This window comes from Gekko japonicus, unplaced genomic scaffold, assembly GCF_001447785.1.
Source record: "Gekko japonicus isolate JY-2015 unplaced genomic scaffold, Gekko_japonicus_V1.1 scaffold4199, whole genome shotgun sequence".
In the NCBI taxonomy this organism is placed as follows: Eukaryota; Metazoa; Chordata; class Lepidosauria; order Squamata; family Gekkonidae; genus Gekko; species Gekko japonicus.
This window is the reverse complement of record NW_015173263.1, coordinates 27,450-49,094: the sequence shown is the minus strand read 5'-3', so window position 1 is coordinate 49,094 and position 21,645 is coordinate 27,450. Positions and strand designations below refer to the sequence as shown.

Sequence of the window (21,645 nt, the reverse complement as noted above, 5' to 3'; positions counted from 1 at the left end):
AGCTGGCTAGGGAGGTGGTGAGCCCCCCCGCAGTCTTTAAGTAGCGTCTGGACAAACCCTTGTCAGGGATGCTTTAGGCTGATCCTGCATTGAGCGGGGGGTGGGGGTGGGGTTGGACTACTAGATGGCCTGTATGGCCCCTTCCAATGTGGTGAGTCAAAGCCGCGGAACAGAGTTTGAGTCCAGGGGCGCCTGAGTGCTCTCATAGTTTTAAAGGTGCCACTGGACTCAAACTTTGTCCTGATCAATTTTAAGTCACTGTTAAAAGTCACACAAACCAGTTGAAAAAGTGGCAGCTCTGTCCCAGAATATGTTACGGCTGCAGCGTTAAGAATCTCTTCTATCTCCCAAAATAATGTTTGTATTTCAGGAATGGAAGGCTTGGCTGGTGGCCCTCTACTACACCATCACGCTGCCTCTGAGGACTGTTTATCTGATCGTCCTGTTCACCATCGAGGAGCTGTCGTCCAAGATCCAGGAGAGCGTGTCCCAGACCCCTTACGTCTTTGAAGATCTCCGGCTGGCCCTCACCACCCTCGAATGTCTCCATGATCTCTGCAGGAGAATCCTCGCCCGAGTCTGGAGGAAGATGCTGGAGGAAGAAAACCTGAATGCTCTGGTGGGCTACATAAGGAACATTCTACCTTTCTGTTTCCTCGCAAGCCACTGCAAATGCAGGACCTAAAACTGGACTTTATGATGGCAGATGTTACAGGTCATGTGAACGGTGGAGGTGTCCGTAGAAGATATCATTGGACTGAAGAGATCTGGAAAGGGTTTCATGACGGGGCCTTCCATGGGATTTGTCGGCCTACAGAAGAAACTAGTCTGTGGAGGGGAAAGGGTGGGCTACTTAAGGCCTTGGTTCTTAAATTAGATACTAAGGCAACAGCAACCGTGCTGTAAACCGGTACTCGTGTGTGTGTGTGTGTGTCTTTCACTCTTCCTTCCACCCTCCCCCCCCCAGAAATACCTTGAGACTCTTGAAATCCAAGAGTCCAATTAGACTAGACTGAAAGTGATTAGGCTCATCTTAATTAAAAGCTAATTAGTAGCAGTTGGTATGGCCCTAACTCACTCACTAAAAGGGAATCTCCGTGTTCCAGGATCCAAAAGTCTTGTTTACATTGCAAGGTTTTAAAGAATGTGTTCTAAGTATGCGGGGAAAGGAAGCGGCTCTGAGAATCCTTAAAGGTAGAGAAAAGCAGGGTATAAAAACCAACTCTTCTTCTCAGCCCAGTCTCCTCCCAGCCCAAACAGCGTGTTCTGCTGTTTAAGCTTGGTAAGGTTCCCAGTTGATCTGGACAGTCCAGTGTTTTCACTATTTGGAAAAACATTTAAATGTCTGGTATTTTTTCAGTCCCCCCCCCCCCAAGACAGTCAGTGAAAATACTGGACTGTCCGGGTCAATACCAGACACCAGTGGCAACCCTATCTCAGCAGGATCCAAAGATCCCATAAGGAATGGCAGCATCCAGCTTTTCCCACTGAAGTTTGGACATTTTTTTAAAAAATCTTTTTTTTCTATACCTTTTCACCCCCTCCAAAGTGTTTTCCTCTCCTTGCGAGTGCTAGCGTCTCTCTCCACAACTATTTTTCTCTGCTCTAAGTATTTAAAAGTGCTTTTCTCTCTCCCAACCAAAGTGTTTTTCCCTGTCCCTAATGGAGTTAAAAAAAGATTATTTCACCACCTAAAAAAAGAGGAGAAGTTGTTGCTCTTTAAGCTTCCTCTTTGCCTAGGGTTGCCAGCTGGCCTGGAGAAAAATGTCCCATTCCTTTACTAGAGTCTTCATGAACAGAAATGTGTGGTTGACGCTTTGCATGGCATGGAAGTCAATAACACCTGCTGGTAAACAGCATCCCATTAAGCAGCGGGGGTTTTTCTAGGGGGACATGCTGGAACAGAGTTCCAGAACCTCTTCAACAAAATTCTTTTACAAATGTTTAGAGGTTCATGAGTTTTCAGTATACAGTTTGAAAACTTCTTTTCCCTCTTGAGAGTCCCGGTGCCTCTTTTTCCAGACAAAAAGGTTTGCCATTAAGAGTGGGGCATTGGTCTCTAGGCCAGATAGCAAACCTACAGTCGTCTCTCCTCTTTCTCTCTACCTCCCTGATTTGTGGATGCTAAACATCCATTTCTCTTTGGGTTGTTGCCTATTTTGCACCCAGATGACCATCTGATTGAATTATTAGATTTTAAAAAATTTACTAGTTGGTCAATTACTCTGCAATTTCTTCAACCCTGGGAAGCGGGCTAAAATAACACACTAACAAGTCTGGAGGCCAGAAAGGCTAAAGGCTTTGCAACACTAGCAACCATGCCAAGCGTTACTCGCATACTGATACCTCCTCAAAAACAGCTAAATGAGACAACCCTTGTTAGGGTGTCAGAAGGGCAGACGTTATTTTGTTTTAAAAAAACGAACACAGCATTCGCATTCAGCCCTTTCTGGCATTCCTCTTCAATTTGTTGGGTGGGGGGGAGTTCTGTCCTGGGACCTCTGCCGTTCTATCTGTAAACTGCTCTCCTGGAATGACCCCGTTAAATTAATCAACTTGTGTGGCTTTGGGCACTGCTTTGTCGAGGAAGGAGGACACATTTTAGATGGAACATGGGAAGGAACGCCAGGATGATACAAGCAGCCATCCGAAGGCTGCGAGTGGCACAGGGGTGGGCACACCATCGGCCAGGCCTAGGACTGAGAACAGACTCTGAAACGGATAGGAATGGTGGTCTGAGCAGAGCAGCAGAAGTCAAAAATAAAACTGCAGTTAGACAGCCGGAGGATACAAGAAGAAGATAAGACGGGATTTATACCCCGCCCTTCACATGGAAGTCTCAGAGCATCTTACAATCTCCTCTCCCTTCCCTTCCCCACAACAGACACCCTGTGAGGTAGGTGGGGCCGAGAGAGCGCTTGAGAGAACTGCTCTTGAGAGAACAGCTCCAAAAGAACTTGGGACTGACCCAAGGTCACACCAGCAGCTGCACGGGGAGGAGTGGGGAACCAAACTTGGTTCTCCCATATTAGAGACTGCGCTCCTGACCACTTCACCAAACAAGCATCGTAGTTGGCTATTGCTTTTAATTCTGCAGGAACCAAGTTAAGCAGCAGGTGGGACTGTCTTGCCAGCAGGGATTCCAACCTCCAGGTAGAGCCTGGGGATCTTCCAGAAGTACAATGGATTCCCAGATGACACAGATCAACTCCCCTGGAGAAAATGGCTGCTCTGGAGGGTGGACTCTATGGCACTATCCCCCGCTGAGGTCCCTCCCCTCCCCCAGGCTCCACCCCCAAATCTCCAGGAATTCCCAGCCCAGGGCTGGCAACCCTACTAGCCAGGCAGAACAGAAGGGGCAATAGATAGAAATAGTTTTTTCTTCTCACAGCAGAAACCAGTTCCCTGCCTCTGCATCACAACCCTGGACTTCCTTGAGGGTGTGTGTGTCTCCCATCCAAGTACTAACCTGGGCCAACCCCGCTTCGCTTCCAAGAACTGGCAAGATCTCCAGGCCAGGAGGTGCTGAGCGGCTCCTTTTTTCTGACATTCCGTGGGTCGAATGGCCCAAATTTAAAGGAAAAGGTTTCTCGTACTTTCACAGAGAATGTCGATTGCATCACTGCCTGGAAAAGAACTCTTCTGTACACAAAAAGGCCGCATTTGCTTGCAGCGGGATCTTTCGTGGGCATGGGTAAAGAGGAGACTTGAGCAATATTTTGCAATGCCAAACAACTCCCTGTCCCGCCTGAATAACCTTGCACGTTGCTTCAAGCAAGCAGTTCTCAAGCATTTCATCTAAGGATTAATCTCGCCAAGGCCCTTCCCCGCCCCATACAATTTATGTGAACCTGGGCCCCTCGCCCTGTTTAAACAAAAATAGCAAATGCCTTAACTTATCTCTTTGAAGCCCCATCATCTTCACCTCCCCACGCAGGCCTCCTTGTTAACATGAAACATTCCATCTCAGCCATGGCCTCTGAAGCCTTGAGTTCCAAGCCTAGTTCTAGCTTGGTCCTTGAACCCCTGACTTTTGGGATTCCCTGCTTGCACAACCTTTGAGTATTGCTGTGATTTCCAGAGCATTTGTTGTTGCTGTTCAGTTGCGCAGTCGAGTCTGACTCTTCGCGACCCCCATGGACCACATCATGCCAGGCCCTCCAGTCCTCCGGATTTTGCTCAACCCCATGTTCGTTGCATCGATAACACTGTCTAACCATCTCACCTTTTGCCGTCCCCTTCTTCTTTGACCTTCAGTCTTTCCCAGCATCAGGGTCTTCTCCAGTGAGTGCTCCCTTCTCATTTGGTGGCCAAAGTATTTGAGCTTCAGCTTCAGTATCTGGCCTTCCAGGGAACAGTCAGGGTTGATTTCTTTTAGGATTGACTGATTTGATCTCCTTGCAATCCAGGGGACTCTCAAGAGTCTTCTCCAGCACCATAGTTCAAAAGAATCTATTCTTCGGCGCTCGGCCTTCCTTTAGTCCAACTCTCGCAGCCATACAGCACTACTGGGAATACCATCGCTTTGACCATACGGACTTTTGTTGGCAGGGTGATGTCTCTACTTTTACACACCTAACCAGTGACCAGTGTGACAGAGCCCTGGATAGGGTTGCGAGATCACCCAGAATGACAACTGACCTCCAGACAACATAGATCATTTCCCTAGGAGAAAATGGCTGCTTTGGAGGGTGGACTCTGTGACGTTATACCCCACTGAGCTCCCTCCCCTCACTAAACCCCGCCTTCCCTAGGCTCCACCCCCAAATATCCAGGAATTTCCCAGTCTAGAGCGGGCGACCCTGGCCTTGGATAAGTCACGACTAGCAAAAAATAAATAAGCAGCCTCTCCTCCCTTTCAAGTCACAATTGGCCCTCACAATCCAAAGCAACCGGGCGACAGACCCGATCACTCCAAGCCCTACAGCATTCTCGATTTCAACACTGGGAACATAACTAAAGTGGTCAAACCTACAAAGGAGACCTGGAGTTAGTTCTTGTGGAATTACAACAGCTCTCTAGGCGACAGAGGTTCGATCCCCCTGACGGGAACAGCCACTTCACAGGGCGGACTCTGGGGCACGGCCTCCCCGCTGAGCTCCCTTCCCTCCCCGGATACTCCCCCAGGGATTTTCCTTCCCTCTCCCTCCCTCTCCTGGTACTTGTAAGGGCAGTATGCCCAGCACCAGGAAATGCAGTTTTCACAGGGCGCCTGGTCCCTAATGCCTGGAAGACTCCCCTGGCCCTGTTTCAAAGCGAGGGGGGAGAGGAAGAAAAAATTAACTTCTCCCTGCTGTCCCTGAGCCAACAGCTAGTAAATGAGCAGGGATGCCAGCCACCAAGGAGATGCAGTGCCTGGTCCCTAATGCCTAGAAGACTCCCCTGGCCGTGTTTCAAAGCGAGGGGGAGAGGAAGAAAAACTTCTCCCTGCTGCCCCTGAGCCAACAGCTAGTAAATGTGCAGGGATGCCAGCCACCAAGGAGATGCAGGGGGCAGGGGCAGTCATACCAGCATCACAGCGATGGGTGACGTTACTTACGGCACAAAACTGGAAGTGACGTCATTGTGTTGGGCTGACGCCGCCCTAGGATCCACCTAAAACTCAATAGTTCCTCCCACTGCAATGATGGCGCTTTTTCTTTTTGTGATGGAGGTCACATCATGTATTCGTGCGATGCCAGCAAGCCCTCCCCATTCCCCCCCCCCCCATCCTATGAAGCCATCCCGTTGGGGTTTTTACCCTAATGAAGTGACCTGTAACCTTTGTATTGGTCACTAACAACTTGTTTGTGGAAATGCTTTGATCTAGCATTCATGTATTCACAAGGTTTATGGCTCTTTGTGTGAAGCAAGCTCCCCTCTAGAAGTCGAAAGAGAGATAGAAAGATGTAGCTCTTAGCATTTAGTACTGAAAGTAACTGCAAGTATGTAACCTTTTCATTTTTATTTATTTTATCCAAAGTACCTTACCCATGCTTTATTTTGTTTTGTAGTAAAGATATTTTTCTTTTACTAATGTGGCTCTTGTGTTTGCAAAACGACCATCGATCTTGAATCTCAGAATCCCAACACATCCCAAACCAGAACTGGGGAACACTAAGTTTGCCTTTAAAAACTGCTGGGAAAAATCTGATCACAGATCCCCCCGGATCCCATCTAGTTAATCTCCCTCATGGTGTGAGGATTACAGCTCCTCTTCAGACTATGGAGATCCGTTCCCCTGGAGAAAGTATATATCTCTGCCCAGTTTCTTCATACCCTCCATGCATCTGATGAAGAGAGCTGCGTTTCTTGTGGGCTTACGCTACAATAAAGTTTGTTAGTCTTAAAGGTGCTATTGGGCTTTTTATTATCCTGGAGAAAGTGGATCCCACCGAGGTCCCTCTCCTCCACAGGCTCCACCCACAAATCTCCAGCAGTTTCCCAACCTGGGTTTGGCAACCCTACCCCTCGCCAGTGACCAGGAGAGACCCGGCAACCCTATAAACAAGGCATGATTTCAGAATGCATTTTTGCAGGTTTGTGCCAACCACTTGCATCATCAGTCTTGCTGCAGGATACCTGTTGACAGTGGGGATGAGTTTTCCTGTGGTTTCTTTGCTGGGACCTTGCCTTGCTCGTTGCCAAGGGAAAGATCTCTACACATACCCTATCCCCCACTCACTGAATGCAAAAAACGTGTCACAACAAAAACAGCTTCGGTGGTACAAAGCCTCTGTGTGTGGGTGTGTATGTGTGTGTGTGTGTCTGTGACTGGCTTTTCTCCTGCAACGCTGACCACTAGGTAATGGTAACGTTCCAAGCTGGGTCATCTTTAGCCAATGGTACTCACTGCCCGGCTTGCATACTGACTGATACAGCCATTTATATCCAATATATGTTATTGTATTTGCTTACTGTATCATAACTACGTGTGTGTGTGTGTGTTACCTTCCGTCAAGTCCCTTATGACTTATGGTGACCCTATGAATGAATGACCTCCAAAACATCTCTCCAACATGCAGGGGCTCAGGAGACTGCTGATCTCACACAGTTCCAAAGGGCAGGGTTCTTTGCCAAAAAAGCACAAAGGACTTGGAGCAGGAGGAAGTTTCTGGCTCTGCTCAACAGTTTGCCTTCTTCTGGGCTCTTTTCACTAAGGGAGGGGGAGGTGGCTGAAGGGAGGGAGGGAGGGTCCGGTGCAACAAGGGGTGGTGGTGCTCAGCTCATATTAAAGGAGCCCTTCTGCACACGCCGCACGGCATTCAAGAGCAACAGCCATGGACACCTACGTGGAAATGAACACCAAGGGAAGGATGCCAGTCTTGGGGCTGGGGACCTGGCAGGTAATGACAGCTGATGAGTGGAAAATCCAGAGCACGGCATCAAGAGCCAATGGGAAGACATGCAGTCACCTCTTCCCGGGTGGGGCGGAGTGGGGGATGGGGGGAGGATATGGGCTTTTGCCTGCAACTGTATTTAGGGGTGTATATGCATGCCAAATGCACAACCAATGCTCCCTCTAAGCTGTGGCGTCTTCTGAGCAAAAATCCTACTTTGTGAGCTGCTGGCATTAAAGTTGTAAGAGCGATTTGGTTACTGCATAAATTAATTTTGCACTGGAGCCATCCTTCCTAAGCTAAGACAAAAAATGTGTGAGCCAGAGACTAAAAAACTGTGAGCTAGCTCACGCTAACTCAGCTTAGAGGGAACACTGTGCACAACCCTATTGAAAAAGACCAAAGAAACTAAAGCCGTGGACGTAACGCGCACCCTTGCCGTCACTGCACTCGTCAGGACTTACTCCCGAGTCGGGCTGCATCGTGCCTTCATGCCCGGGGTGGGCGGCGGATTTGTGCAAGCCGAAGGGAGAGAGGCGAAGCTGAAGAACAGCGCGCCACACCGGAGGACCCGTGCAAGGGAGGAGCGGGCCCATATTCCAGTTGGGGCGGTGCACCCCAAAGGGTGGCGACTGGATCCCATTCCAGCTGCCTCCCCCGCGTTGAATCTCGTGTCGGGGGAAGCGAGTCTGCGGGGCGAGGAACAGGAAAAAAACCGGGCAAAGTCTGGGTCCGGCGGCGCCTTTAAGACCAAGCAAGTTTAATTCTGCGCACGAAATCTTATACCCAGAACAAAACAAGACTTTTGTTCTGCGGCTTCGGACCCACCTGAAGGTGGAGAATCCGCTTGGTTTGCTGGCTCCCTCCAGCCCACGATCATGTGAGAGTACGGAAGCCTTTCCCTGGACTCCGTGGAGCAGACCTGCAGGCTTGGCTTGGCCCGGGGGGACCGGCAGGCCTCGGGAGGTGTTTTTGGGGCGGCGAGGTATTAAAAATGCATACAACTGTTAAAGTAAGATAAAACCACTTCAATTTTAACAAAAATTAGCTAGTACTAATAACAACATAATCTATACATCAATCATCAAGAACAAATATATAATCAACATTTAACTAAACTCAATATTGTACTGGATATCATTATATTTCGGAGAAGAAGATTCTTTAACAATAAATCAGGTAAATATTAAGCTTTGACCAACCTTTTAACACTACTTTTCACTGTGTAGATTATTGACCTATTATAATTTAATCTTATCTGTAATAGGATATATCCACATGTCCCTATTAAGACATATTCTACCTTTCGACTTCCTTCAGAGCCAATCAATATATTTCTTCCAAGAGGGTGGTATGTAAGCCGAGGAGTCTTGTGAGCAAAAATTCTACTTTGTGAGCGACTGGCATTAAAGCTGTGAGCAGGTGATTTGGCTACTGCATCAGTCAGTTTGCTCTGGAGCCCGCCTTCCTGAGCTAGGACAAAAATGTGTGAGCCAGCAGAGGCTAAAAAATTGTCAGCTCGCTCACCCTAACTCAGCTTAGAGGGAACACTGTTGGGCAGCCCTGTTGGTCTGAAGCAGGGGAACACAGCTTGAGTCCAGCAGCGGCACCTTTGTGACCAACAAAGTTTTATTCTGGGTATGAGCTTTTCATGTGCAGGCACACTTCCTCAGATATATTGACATGGAAGTTACTAGTCCATACATACAGGCAGAGGGTGAACAGCAAATTAGCATACCACATAATGGAGATGTTTTAACGGCTGCAAAGACCAAACAGGAATAACCAACTAAGTTTTTACAGCCACCATTGGTTTGGATTTAATAAGGGGGGGGGGAGTGAAGCCAATAAATATGTCAGAATAGGAGACTACATGTGTAATGATGATCCTATAAACTTAGCTTTTGAATGGGGAGCAATAGATCATTGTTCTAGAATAAAGCAGTTTGATCCATGGATATTAACTGACCTATGGGTACGAACATAAGAACATAAGAGATGCCAATGTTGGATCAGGCCAAAGGCCCATCCAGTCCAACACTCTGTATCACACAGTGGCCAGAAATACCAGGTGCCATCAGGAGGTCCACCAGTGGGGCCAGAACATTAGAAGCCCTCCCACTGTTGACCCCCCCCAAGCACCAAGATGACAGAGCATCACTTGCCCCAGAGCCCCTATCTATACCTTGTGGCTAATAGCCACTGATGGACCTCTGCTCTGGCATCTCTTATGTTCTTATGTTCCCATGCATAATCTTATAAACCTCAATCATGTCACCCCTCAGTCGTTGTTTCTCCAAGCTAAAGAGCCCTAAGTGCCTTAACCTTTCCTCATACGAGATGGGCTAGTAGTGAAAACTATGCAGAATAGTACACAACAGGAAACGTCTCTATTTTTCAAGACACCTGGTGCATATTGGATTTGTGGAGCGGTAGCCTATAAAGCAATGCCCCCTGATTGGAAAGGAAGGTGCGCTTTTGGATATCTAGTGCCACCATTGTTGAAAATACAAGCCTTGAATAGTTCCCAGCTTTTAAATTATAGGAAGTTTTGTGCACAAGCTTATAGGAGAGACGAGAAGCGTTGATAATTCATTGGCTGCACGAGGTTTAGGATTTCACGCCTTTACAAGAGCCCTTCTCCCATGGAAGAAGTGATTGTGAATATTTCAAAGGAATTAGAGTTAAGTTTTAGTGACACTGTTAATGCCCTCACAGATTTGCAAACTGAAATAAATTCACTTTCTCAGGTGGTGTTACAAAATCAAAGAGTGCTGGATGTTTTAACTGCCCAACAGCGTGGAGCAGGTGCATTGGTAGGAGAAAAATGCTGTTTTTATGTCAATAATGAAGGGGATGCAAGCAAAGCCATTGCAGAGATAAAAAGAGTGTTCAAGTGCATGGTCAAATAGAAAACGACGAGGCTTGGGACCCTTGGACATGGTTGTTTGGGTGGATACCCAACACAGGAGGCTGGTTGAGGAATGTATTGCAAATAGCAATAATGACTATTGTATCAGCTATTGCGCTTTGTGGTTTTATCCAATGCATTCCTAATTTATGGGCCATATTCAGGTCTTGCTTCCAAAAGACAGGGCCAACTGCGCAGCACTGTTATGAAGCTCTGCAAATGCAAGCATAAGCAAAAGGTGACTCTTGTGCTGAGACACAGACATAGAGTCAAAGGGGGGAACTGATTGGGGAAGGGAGCAAGACTGAAGCCATTTTAAATTACTTTGAGCAGCTCAGGTCAAACAATCCCTTAGGGCAGCTGGCAAAAGTTATGGCATCTTAAATGTTAAAGATTGTTAAATAACGTTGTTTCTTAACAGTGCTATGTGCAGCTTAGGCAAGCTGAAATTTTGGGTAAGCTAAATATAACCCAAAGTGTGAAACAGGATGTGGTGAACTGGGTAAGAGGGCAAGATGTCTAGATGTGGCTGAGTAAGCAAAGCTGTTGCCTGGGAAAGGGAAGCTGTTCTGCAAGATGCATAGAAAATCATAAGTATTCTAAATAAGGGTTAAAAGACATATATGCTTGACAAATGTATTCATATAGAAATAAAGGAAGTATAACCAAAGGAAGTATAGCCTCTGTAATGTAAAGACATCTGTGCATGTCTAAAAACTGTTTGTCACACTGTATAAAAAGTTCATACTGATGCCTTATTAACAGAGTATTCAGGTTTTGCTGCTGAGGTCCCCTTTATTGTAATAAAGTTCTGCCTACTCCTGGAATCTCACTGGTTGTGTTCATCAAAGGGTGCCAGCACACCAGGGCTAAGGGTCCATTTGGCTAACACACTCAATTAAGAGATAGGATGGGATGCAGGAGGGGCTGACAAGTAGGGTTACCAATGTCCAAGTGGCATCTGGAGATCTCCTGGTGTTGTAGTTAATCTTCAGACTACAGAGATCAGTTCCCCTGAATAAAATGGCTGCTTTGGAGGGTGGACTCTATGGTATTATATCCTGCTAAAGTCCCTCCCCCCCCCCCTCAAAACCTGCCCTCTTCCAGGCTCTTCTCTCAAAATCTCCAGGTATTTCCCACCCCAGAGCTGGCAACCCTAGATGACAGGGAGGGGCTTTTAAAAAAAACAAAACAGAAGATGAAGAAGAAGAGAAGAGATTGGATTTATACCCCGCCCTTCACTACCCAAAGGTGTCTCAGAGTGCCTTACGAACTCCTTTCCCTTCCCCTCCCCACAACAGACACCCTGTGAGGTAGGTGGGGCTGAGAGAGCTCTGACAGAAACTGCTCTTTTTCAAGAACAGCTCATTATCAGAACTACGGCTTGCCCAAGGTCATCCAGCTAGGTGCAAGTGGAGGAGTGGGGAATCAAAGCCGATTCTCCCAGATTAGAGTCCCCACACTTAACCACTATACCAAACTGGCTCACAGGTTACCTGATAGGGATAGGGTTACCTGAGGACACTGGAGGACTGTGAGTTCCCCCACCTTTCCTGGTGTGAAGCGTGCTTCCTTCTCATCTTCCCACCCACCCACCAACCTACCTTTATCTGTCCAGGTCTTCAGCTTGATGGACCGATATAGTCTGATTCAGTGTAAGGCAGCTTTGTGCGTTCATATGTTAATATTTTTACTACATTTTTACCCTGCATTGCTCCCCAGTGGACACAAAGCAGCTTTCACCCTTCTCTTCCAAAACGCGGCAGTGGATGGGCACTGCCGTTGCCAATAATGCCCCCCTCCCTCCCCTGCCGAAAATAAACATCATGGATTTCAACGTGAAGAAGGTAGCGGCTGGAACGTTCCTCAGTAGCTAGTGCTGGAATGTTCCTCAGCTTGGTCAAGCAGAGAAGATTGAATTTGATGCTCACTTGGAAAACCACAAAGCAGAATGTACTAAACATTGGACAGAAAAAAATAATGAGACAGATGGAAGTTTTGTCACAGCCAAATCCAAATGCTAGAACAAAAGAGTTTGTCTGTGAGAAACTAGACTGCAAAGCACCAAGTCATATGAATAATCCAGAATTACTGGGTCAGTACAGGATCGATTCTGGCAGTGAGTTTGGTCCAGGAACAGTATATGGGAAAGCTTTCATTAAAAGTGGAGAAACACGAAAGTGAATTGGAGCAGAGGACAGAGAACTAATTCAGACGGCTGCAATCAACTTCCTCACCCCTCTAAGGAATTTTATGTTGTTGTTCAGTCGCACAGTCGAGTCCGACTCTTCGCGACCCCATGGACAAGATCTCTTGGGTGGCCCTCCACGGCATAGCCCACAGCTTCATCGAACCACGCAAGCCCCCTCGCCACAACAAGACAAGGAATTTTATAGAAGATTATAAAACAACTACTAAAGAACACAGATTGTTACAAGAGAAAAGGCTGGATTTGGCTCGAGCTGCATCTGAACAGGAAGCCAGGATAGCCCAAAGTGAGTCTGACAGGCAGGCTGACATCACTAGACTTCTTCTGGAAGGCATCAGCAGTACACATGATGCCCACCATCTTCATTGTCAGATCCTTCTCTTCCATTTCGTCTACACAGCAACCCTGTGAGGTAGGTTAGGCAGAGAAGGTGTGACAGCCAAGGTCACCCAGTGAGCTTCCCTAACAGAGTAGTGATTCAGACTTGAGTCTCCCAGATCCCAGTCTGAAACTCTTAAGTTAACCACTTTACCACAGTGGCTTTCATGGGGTGGCTGCTGTTGAAGAGTAGCAAGCAGCTGGGCCTGAGTGAGCCCTGGAAGTCCCAAGGTAACAAGTCCTCCAAGCCTGGCCCCAAGGAGTCCTCTCAAAAGCCAAAACAGCTCTAGAAAGAGCTCTGCCCCTCCCCCTGCCTTTCACTGATAGAAACCAAGGTCTCAGCTGGCAGTACTGCTGTGGTTGCCTAGCAAGATCCACAGAGGACTGTTTGTTTCTTAAAGCTACAGGTGCTGCTTCTGTTATGGGGGGTTGTTAACCCCCTAATGTTTGTTGTTTTTGTTTAAGATTTCAGATTTTACTGCAAACTTGGGGCTTTTCTCAGGCTTGTAGAAAGATCCGCCTTGTCTGTTCATGCCTCTAGTCTCCAGATTTAAGTATCCACAGGTTTGCCTATGATAAAACAATGTTTAAAACCCACACATTTGTTTATTTATTTATTTTATGATTTATACCCCGCACTACCCCATGAGCCAAGCCACAAACCCATGAACAAGACTGTCGAGAGGGAAGACACTTGTGTGCATGCGCTTGAAACCTTAAACTCAGAATAAAACTTTGTTGGTCTTAAAGGGGCCATTCGACTCAAACTTTGTTCTGCTTCACACCAGCATAGCTGCCCCACCTGGATCTGTGAAGAGAGATGGTCACTTCTGTATCAATCAACCTGACCGTTTTAAAACATCAGCATTTGGCCTTGTTGTATACTTAAAGCAATGGCTTTTTTCCTGTTTTGCTATCTAACGGTATACAATAATATTGGGGGTTTCATGTCAAAAGCTTCCGAAGATAGATTCAGATAAATAAAAATAAAAAGGTGAATAAAACTTTGTTGGTCTTAAAGGGGCTGCTGGACTCAAACTTATCACCCTTCTGTTGTTCCCAGACCAAAAGGGTTGCAGTTCGGAATATCAAATTGCACTTAGATGGGGGAGGGAGACCTGCTTTTCTTCCAGAATCATCTTTTGGATCACGTTCTTGATTGGCTCACCCTGATCAGGGGGTCAGCAATTAGTTTTTCTCAGGTTTGTAGAAAGGTTTGTCTTGTCTGTTCATGCCTCCAGTCTCCATGTTTAAGTATCCACAAATCTGGCCATGTTGAGAATTAGATATATTGATAAAACAATTTTAAAAACAAAACGCAAACCCACAAACAAGATCTATCTGAGAAGAGTCAACAAATGGGACCAAATGAAATACCCGTGTGGTCACCTGTGGTATGGAAGAAAGCAGAGGACTGTTTTTTCTAACTCATTTATTTGGGAGGCATCTAGAAATCTCGAGGAGGGGCAGTCAGAGCATTTGGGGGCAAGTGGGAGGCATTCAAGATTTTAAGTAGCCAGCTGGAAGACTTCCGGTATGGCGTATCGACACGCGGGTGGGAGCTTGGCTTGCTCCGTTCCCGTCCGAACTGTTTTCGCTCCGTTCGAGTCTCTCGTGTGTCGGGAGAGCTCGACCAGCTCCCCGAGGTGGGGGATGGAGCAGGGGGCGTCTTTCTGGCCCTCCTCCGCAATCGGCAGGGCGGGTGTGTGTGTCCAGAATAGCCCCAAAGCCGAGGCGAGCAACAGACGAACATGGCCGCCATGTTCGATCAGACGCGACCATCCGTTTTTATTCCTCAACGTCTAGAAGGATTATAAACGCAGCAGCACAGCAACATAGAAGTAGAGAAAAGAATCTTGAGAGGGCTGGATGAGAAGATATTCCCCCAAAATAACTGTGTCGTAAACGGAAAGGGAAAACGGCCATCAAGCGAATGGACTTAATTGTAAGCCTCTCATAGTATTTTCTTCAGGGGAAAAGAGAGCTCTGTGATTGTGCTGGTTCTGTCAAGTGGCTAAGAGAAAAGTAAGGGGACCAAAGATTCAGAGACTGTAAAATAAAGAGACAGTATTGGGACCTTGTAGGATAAGAACTGGAAATATGGCTGAAATGGAGTATACAGTGGGAGAAGAGGAGGAGTCAGAGGAAAACATAGAAGCTGAGCAAATGACCATGGAACAACTCTTAAAAGTTTTGAGGGAAGCAGTCCAAGAAGCAGTTCAGAGTGGTTGTGAAAAGGCGCACAAAGAAATACAGGGAAAGCTATATAAGACAGAAAATGGAATAGGAAAAGAAGATCAGGAACAAAACAATGTTAAGGAGGCTCTTGAGGAAGACCAAAAGGAGAAGAGAGAGAGTGATAAAGAAGAAAATTTTGGTGAAATACAGGTGGTGGACTGTGTGGAAACAAAATGTCTATCAACGGGAAAGACAAATGAGAGACCAAGCAAAAAACCACCTAGAGCCAAGCTAAGACTGAGGAAAGGACTGCAAAAAAGAAGTAAACAGAGGCCCGAAACTGGAAATAGAAGAGAGGGAAGGACCAAGAGAAGCAAGGGACGGAAATGGGAAAGTAAAAGAGACAATAAGCTAGGGAAAAAAGGAAGGTTGGGAAGAAGGATGAGACCTGGAGGACAAGGGAGCTACAAAGAACGAAGTCACCAAGAAGGGATGAGGCAAAGGAGAAGAAAGCAGATGCGAAAGGAAAAAAATAAATTATATAAAAACGGGGAAATTAGATTTATTCAGATGTAGGAATAACTGGGAAACGACCTAAAAATTAATTTATTTATGTCTGGAATTATAGGTGGAGGTGTCTATTTAGTTATATTTCTATTTAGTGTTATCAGTTGTGATTATTTTATAATGGGATGGTGGAAAAGGGTAAAAAATTTAATTTGTTGGGGGAATTAAGGGGATCAAGATGGAATATGAATCAAAGGGGATAAAAATGGGATAGCATTAAAAATTTAATGTTTTTTTTGTTTTCTATAATGAATTTAGAATAATGCTATTGGCAAGCTAAAATGAATTTAAAGGTTTTGTATAAACAGTAATGGGGTTTTGTGTGTGTTATATAAGTTGGTGGAAAGGGTTAGATAGTTGAAAAATTATATTTGATTAATGGAGGACAAGGGAGCTACAAAGAACGAAGTCACCAAGAAGGGATGAGGCAAAGGAGAAGAAAGCAGATGCGAAAGGAAAAAAATAAATTATATAAAAATGGGGAAATTAGATTTATTCAGATGTAGGAATAACTGGGAAACGACCTAAAAATTAATTTATTTATGTCTGGAATTATAGGTGGAGGTGTCTATTTAGTTATATTTCTATTTAGTGTTATCAGTTGTGATTATTTTATAATGGGATGGTGGAAAAGGGTAAAATAAATTTAATTTGTTGGGAATTAAGGGGAAATCAAGATGGAATATGAATCAAAGGGGATAAAAATGGGATAGCATTAAAAAATTAATGTTTTTTTTGTTTTCTATAATGAATTTAGAATAATGCTATTGGCAAGCTAAAATGAATTTAAAGGTTTTGTATAAACAGTAATGGGGTTTTGTGTGTGTTATATAAGTTGGTGGAAAGGGTTAGATAGTTGAAAAATTATATTTGATTAATTTAATAGGTTTTGAATGGATTGGAAGTTTAGATTTGAAAGCAGGTAAATAGGGTAAAAAATTTATGATTTATAGGTCTGTGTAAGATAAACAGTAAACTGATTAATCCCTGATGGAAAATAGTAAAAATAATGATGGTGGCATAGAAGGAGTAGTGATGTTTAGAGATAGGAGAAGGACTGTGGTTATGTTATGAGTAAGCGGTATACTTGGTTGGTGTCATAGGGCGGTGGTTATGATGGAGGTAGATAAGTTTTGCTAAGTAGATAAGTTTTGCTAAAACAAGGTGAAGAATGTAGTCCAAAGGATAAAGAATGTAATTGAAATGAAGTAAGGTAAATTGGAGTGGGAATGTGATATATAAATATTAATAAAGTGTGAAATTAAGGGTAACAAGAGAACAAGAGAATATGGAAAATAAATAAATGAATATATAAATATATAAATAACATCCAACAGGATGTAGTAGGAGGGGCTAGGATTGATTAAGGAGAACATAACTTAACAATAAGTTAAAATTATGTTGCACATCACTGAATGAAATGATATTAATTATTAGTATGACAGTATGAGAATCATTAAGGTGAAAGAATTAGAGGTCTTTATTCAATGCTGTTATATAGGTAAGATCACAAGATCAAGATTAAGAGCATAATGTTGTATATGATGAGCAATTGATAAGCTGTCCTGTGTTGTATTGTGTAGAGTGAGGTGTGGGAAGCTTGTATGTAATCTTGCTGTTGAAGTGATATGTAATTGCAATATAGGTGTGTTATGTAAAAACCCAATAAATATACTTATTAAAAAAAAAGATTTTAAGTAGCCCCTTCTCCCCTCTTGCAAGGCTTCTGATATTTTAAGAGTATCCATTCCAGCAAGATCCTAACCGTGCACACAACAATTGAGTCAGAGGAGTTAATACTTTTCGCTCTGAGATCCAAGTAATGTTGCAATGTACTGAAGTTCAAGCTTAGACAACATGTTGCTGATTGAACTGCTGATCATTCACATTTGGGTGAAAAATTCACCCTCTGTAGAGGTTTGGCAGGACACGATAGTTGGCTGGGACTGCATAGTTTAAGAAAAAAAACCAAATAGCAATGCTATCTCCTTGGCCACTTGCATTCAAAACCAAGAACCGTTCAAGAAAATCTGTTTCCCAGTTCTGCCTCTGGCATGAAGGGAAATGGAATGCAGTCTATCATCTTATGTTTCGGGGGGCAAGACTCCGAGTTGTTTATAAAGCTGTGGTTTTATTGTGCAGGGTCAGTAAAGTAGAGCTGAATTAAATACCTGTTGATCTAAGGACTTGTTAGAGGAGGGCATATATGCACAGGACCTTCCAGGTACAGTTGCCACTGAAATGTCAAAATCTGAAACCAGTTTAGAAATTATTTCACAATGGAGTCCTTCCTCCCACCCCCAAGTCATGGCAAACTAAAGGCTGAGTTTGACAATTGTCTGCTTCTATATTTGAGCTGCGGCGGCTCAAGGGGTTAAGACGCTGAACTGCAGGCTGTGGAAGCTCAGTAGTTCAGCAGTTCGAGACCCGAGTATGCCGCATGACGGAGTGAGCTCCCGTCTCTAGTTCCAGCTCCTGCCAACCTAGCGGTTCGAAAGCAAGACATTGCAAGTAGATAAATAGGTACCACTTCGGTGGGAAGGTAACAGCGTTTCGTGCGCCTTGGTGTTTAGTCATGCCAGTCACATGACCACGGAAACGTCTTCGGACAGCGCTGGCTCTTCGGCTTTGAAACGGAGATGAGCACCGCAACCCTAGAGTCGGATTCGACTGGCTTTCAAGCAAGGGAACCTTTATCTTTACCTATATTTGAAATATGTAATACATTTGATAATACATCTGATTTTACTTGTATGTAACACCTCATAATATTTGATAAACTTGGTGAGTCTGTATTTTCCCTTACCTCTTCTTTCCTTTTATATCCCACTTTTTAAAGAAAATAATAATAATAATAATAAAAAGATTTCTTCCTCATGGGGAAACTTGACCAGGCCGAGATATTTTTCAGTGTGTTTATTGCCCTGGGCCATCACTGGTTTTTGAACACATGTGCTATTCCAGTCAGTGTGATGCTCTGGTTTGAATGTTTCTCTGGGAAACCTTGAGTTCAAATCACCATTTAGCCCCTGCTGTGAACCTTGTAGGGGGGGGGGGGAAACAACCTTTCTGCATTGCACGCAGAGAAGAAGCTGCACTGGAGACCAGATGCCAAAGATCTATGTTATAAGTGTGACATGAATCAAAGGTGATCAGTGACTGATTTGTGCAGGTGTTGGAAGGTACTGTGTTGTGTTAGCAAAATCATTCATCAAACATTGTTAGGGATTCTAGATCAAAGCATTTCCACAAACAAGTTGTTGGTTGACCAATACAAAAGCTACAGGTCACTTCATTAGACTAAGCAGCTCCCTCAAACTTTCCCGCTGTGGAATACATTATGTAACGCAACATCCTGTTTCCTGACAAACAACACTTAACTCTGTAATGACTGAAGTGTAGCAACTTGAAACTCCAACAAACATCTGCATGAAGGTCATTGCTGGTCTGTGTGTCAGTGGGTGATTGGAACTCAGAACAGTCCTATTGTTCCTAGGCCCCTCCTGGAAAAGTGGAAGAAGCCATTAAGCTTGCCATCGATCTCGGGTACCGCCATATCGACTGCGCGCACCTGTACAGGAATGAAAATGAAATCGGCAATGCCATTCAGCAGAAGATCAAAGAAGGTGCTGTGAAACGGGAAGACCTCTTCATTGTCAGTAAGGTAAACCTTTGGTGGGCACAGTGAGAGCTGATCTGCACGTGCACATAAACTCACGTGTTACAAAGTCCCTGGGACTGTACCCTTCCAACAAGTGCAGCTGGGGGACTGCATGTCTGAAGGCTTCCCCAACTGAAGGGAGGAAAAACCCACCCTGCACAGAAATATGTAGGACAGCAGGGAGAAGTCTAGGCTACAACCAAGGGTATGTGGGTTTTTTTGTATTTTTATGTGTACATGTGTGCGTGTGTCGCAGGGTTCTTTTTGTAGCCGGAACTCCTTTGCATATGTCTGAAGGCTTCCCCAACTGAAGGGAGGAAAAACCCACCCTGCACAGAAATATGCAGGACAGCAGGAAGAAGTCTAGGCTACAACCAAGGGTGTGGGAGTTTTTTTGTATTTTTATGTGTACATATGCATATGTGTGTGAGTGAGTATGAGTATGTGTGCACACCTGGAAGTCATGGCGACCTCTGGTGACTGGCCCCTACTGGGGGCCTGGAGGATCTTCAGAGAGGTGGCTGAATAAAGCCTGCCCCTGCCTCCTGCCTCTGGTATTCCTTAGAGGTCTCCCATCCAAGTACTTGCCAGAGTCGACCCTGCTTAGCCTCCAAGATATGACAAGATCGGGCTTGCCTGGGCTATCCAGGTCAGGGCCTAGTTACAACCAAGTCTTTTATGTGCTGGGAACATTTGATGTGGGAGAACATAGTAACATAATTATCCTCTCCCCGCAGTCAAATGGAATGTTACCCGCATGGTTAGATCTGTTGGGAGAACTGGTATGTTAGTCCAGATTCCTTGCAAAAGTTTGCAGACCCTGTGGTTGTGGGAAAGTGTCTGGCATCCACTTTGGGATGCTGTTAGGCAGAATGAACTCTTTAGTTCCAGGTCTGCATAGTCTCGCAGCCTGAAATGGTTCTGGTTCTCAGTTAAAACCAGTAAGCTGGGCCCATAATCTATTGGGAGAGCTGATGTGTTAGTCCAGATCCCTTGCTAAGTTTTGCAGAGTGCACTAAAGGCTCAGAACGCAGCAGAGCTCCTTCGTTCAGCATATGCTTGTAAGACTACAAAGTCACACAGAGCCACTTATCAGTTTGAAAGAAAATGAGAAATCCTTTACTTAGGAAATACATCCTGGATAGCGCAGCCGAGAGACAGTGACAGTTTCTGTTCTGTCTAGCTAGGGATGGATGCAGATGAAGAGAAGCAGTGCCAAAGAGGGAGAAACGTGTCCTCCTCCTTTGTGTGTGTGCGAGAAGGAAAATAGGAGACGGAAGGAAGTTGTTTCCCTAAGAGTAGCAGTCTATGCAGTCCAGTGACAGAATCATAGAATCATAGAGTTGGAAGAGATCTCCAGGGTCATCTAGTCCAACCCCTGCACAATGCAGGAAACCCACAAATAACCCCCCACTCCCACAGTGACCCCTGTTCCATTCTGGTCACCACACCTCAGAAAGGATATTATAGCACTGGGAAAAGTGCAGAAAAGGGCAACTAGAATGATAAAAGGGTCGGAACACTTTCCCTATGAGGAAAGGTTAAGGCGCTTGGGGCTCTTCAGCTTGGAGAAACGATGACCGAGGGGTGACATGATTGAGGTTTATAAGATTATGCATGGGGTAGAGCAGGTAGAGAAAGAAGGACTTTTCTCCCTTTCTCACAATATAAGAAATCGTGGGCACTCAATGAAATCACTGAGCAATCCGGTTAGAACAGATAAAAGGAAGTCCTTCTTTACCCAAAGAGTGATTAACACCTGGAATTCACTGCCAAGGGAGGTGGCAGTGGCTACAAGCATGGGCGGCTTCAAGAGGGAATTAGATAAACATATGGAGCAGAGGTCCATCAGTGGCTATTAGCCACAAGGTATAGATAGGGACTTTCACTCTAGGGCAAGGGATGCTCTGTCTTCTTGGTGCTGGGGGGGGCAACAGTGGGAAGCCTTCTGGTGTTCTGGCCCCACTGGTGGACCTCCTAATGGCATCTGGGTTTTGGCCACTGTGTGACACAGAGTGTTAGACTGGATGGGCCACTGGCCTACATCCAACATTGGCTTCTCTCATATGTTCTTATGAGACCAGGCTTGCCTGGGCTATCCAGCTCAGGGCATCAGAACTTTGATTCCTGAAAGTTCACACACCCTGAAAATCTTGTTGGTCCAAGGTGCTACTGGACTCATGTCTAGCTGTTCTGCTGAAGACCAACCCAGCTTCCCTCTGACACTTTCTTTTCTTTGAAACTGAGGATCCTGGTAGTCACAGTTTAAAGACGATTCGGCAGTGCACAAAAATGCCATTGTAAGAGCAATAATTTTAAATCAGGTGAAGGAAAGAGCACAAAAATGGTTCTCAAGGTTCACTTCTGCCTACCTGTGTGTGTGGAAAGGCAGGGCTTTTTTGTAGAAAAAGCTCAGCAGGAC

General features: G+C 45.2%; 2 protein-coding genes and 1 pseudogene across 3 annotated transcripts in view; all 3 read left to right on the top strand.

Moving 5' to 3' along the window:
• LOC107120168 (perilipin-3-like) overlaps positions 1-685 on the top strand; it is a 22,117-nt gene extending 21,432 nt beyond the window's left edge. Inside the window, exon 6 of the mRNA XM_015422814.1 lies at positions 371-685. Coding sequence (XP_015278300.1) covers positions 371-685 — 315 coding nt within the window. The remainder of the gene's footprint in view (positions 1-370) is intronic.
• Positions 686-7,256: 6,571 nt separating this feature from the next.
• Positions 7,257-21,645, top strand: part of LOC107120169 (aldose reductase-like) — a 31,438-nt gene continuing 17,049 nt past the window's right edge. The window contains exons 1-2 of one of the 2 annotated variants that reach the window (XM_015422815.1): positions 7,257-7,325; positions 19,059-19,226. In XM_015422815.1, the coding sequence (XP_015278301.1) occupies positions 7,260-7,325; positions 19,059-19,226 (234 nt within the window). In that variant the 5' untranslated portion in view covers positions 7,257-7,259. The remainder of the gene's footprint in view (positions 7,326-19,058; positions 19,227-21,645) is intronic. The other variant, XM_015422816.1, reaches the window with a different exon arrangement.
• On the top strand, positions 12,054-12,850 carry LOC107120167 (annotated as a pseudogene).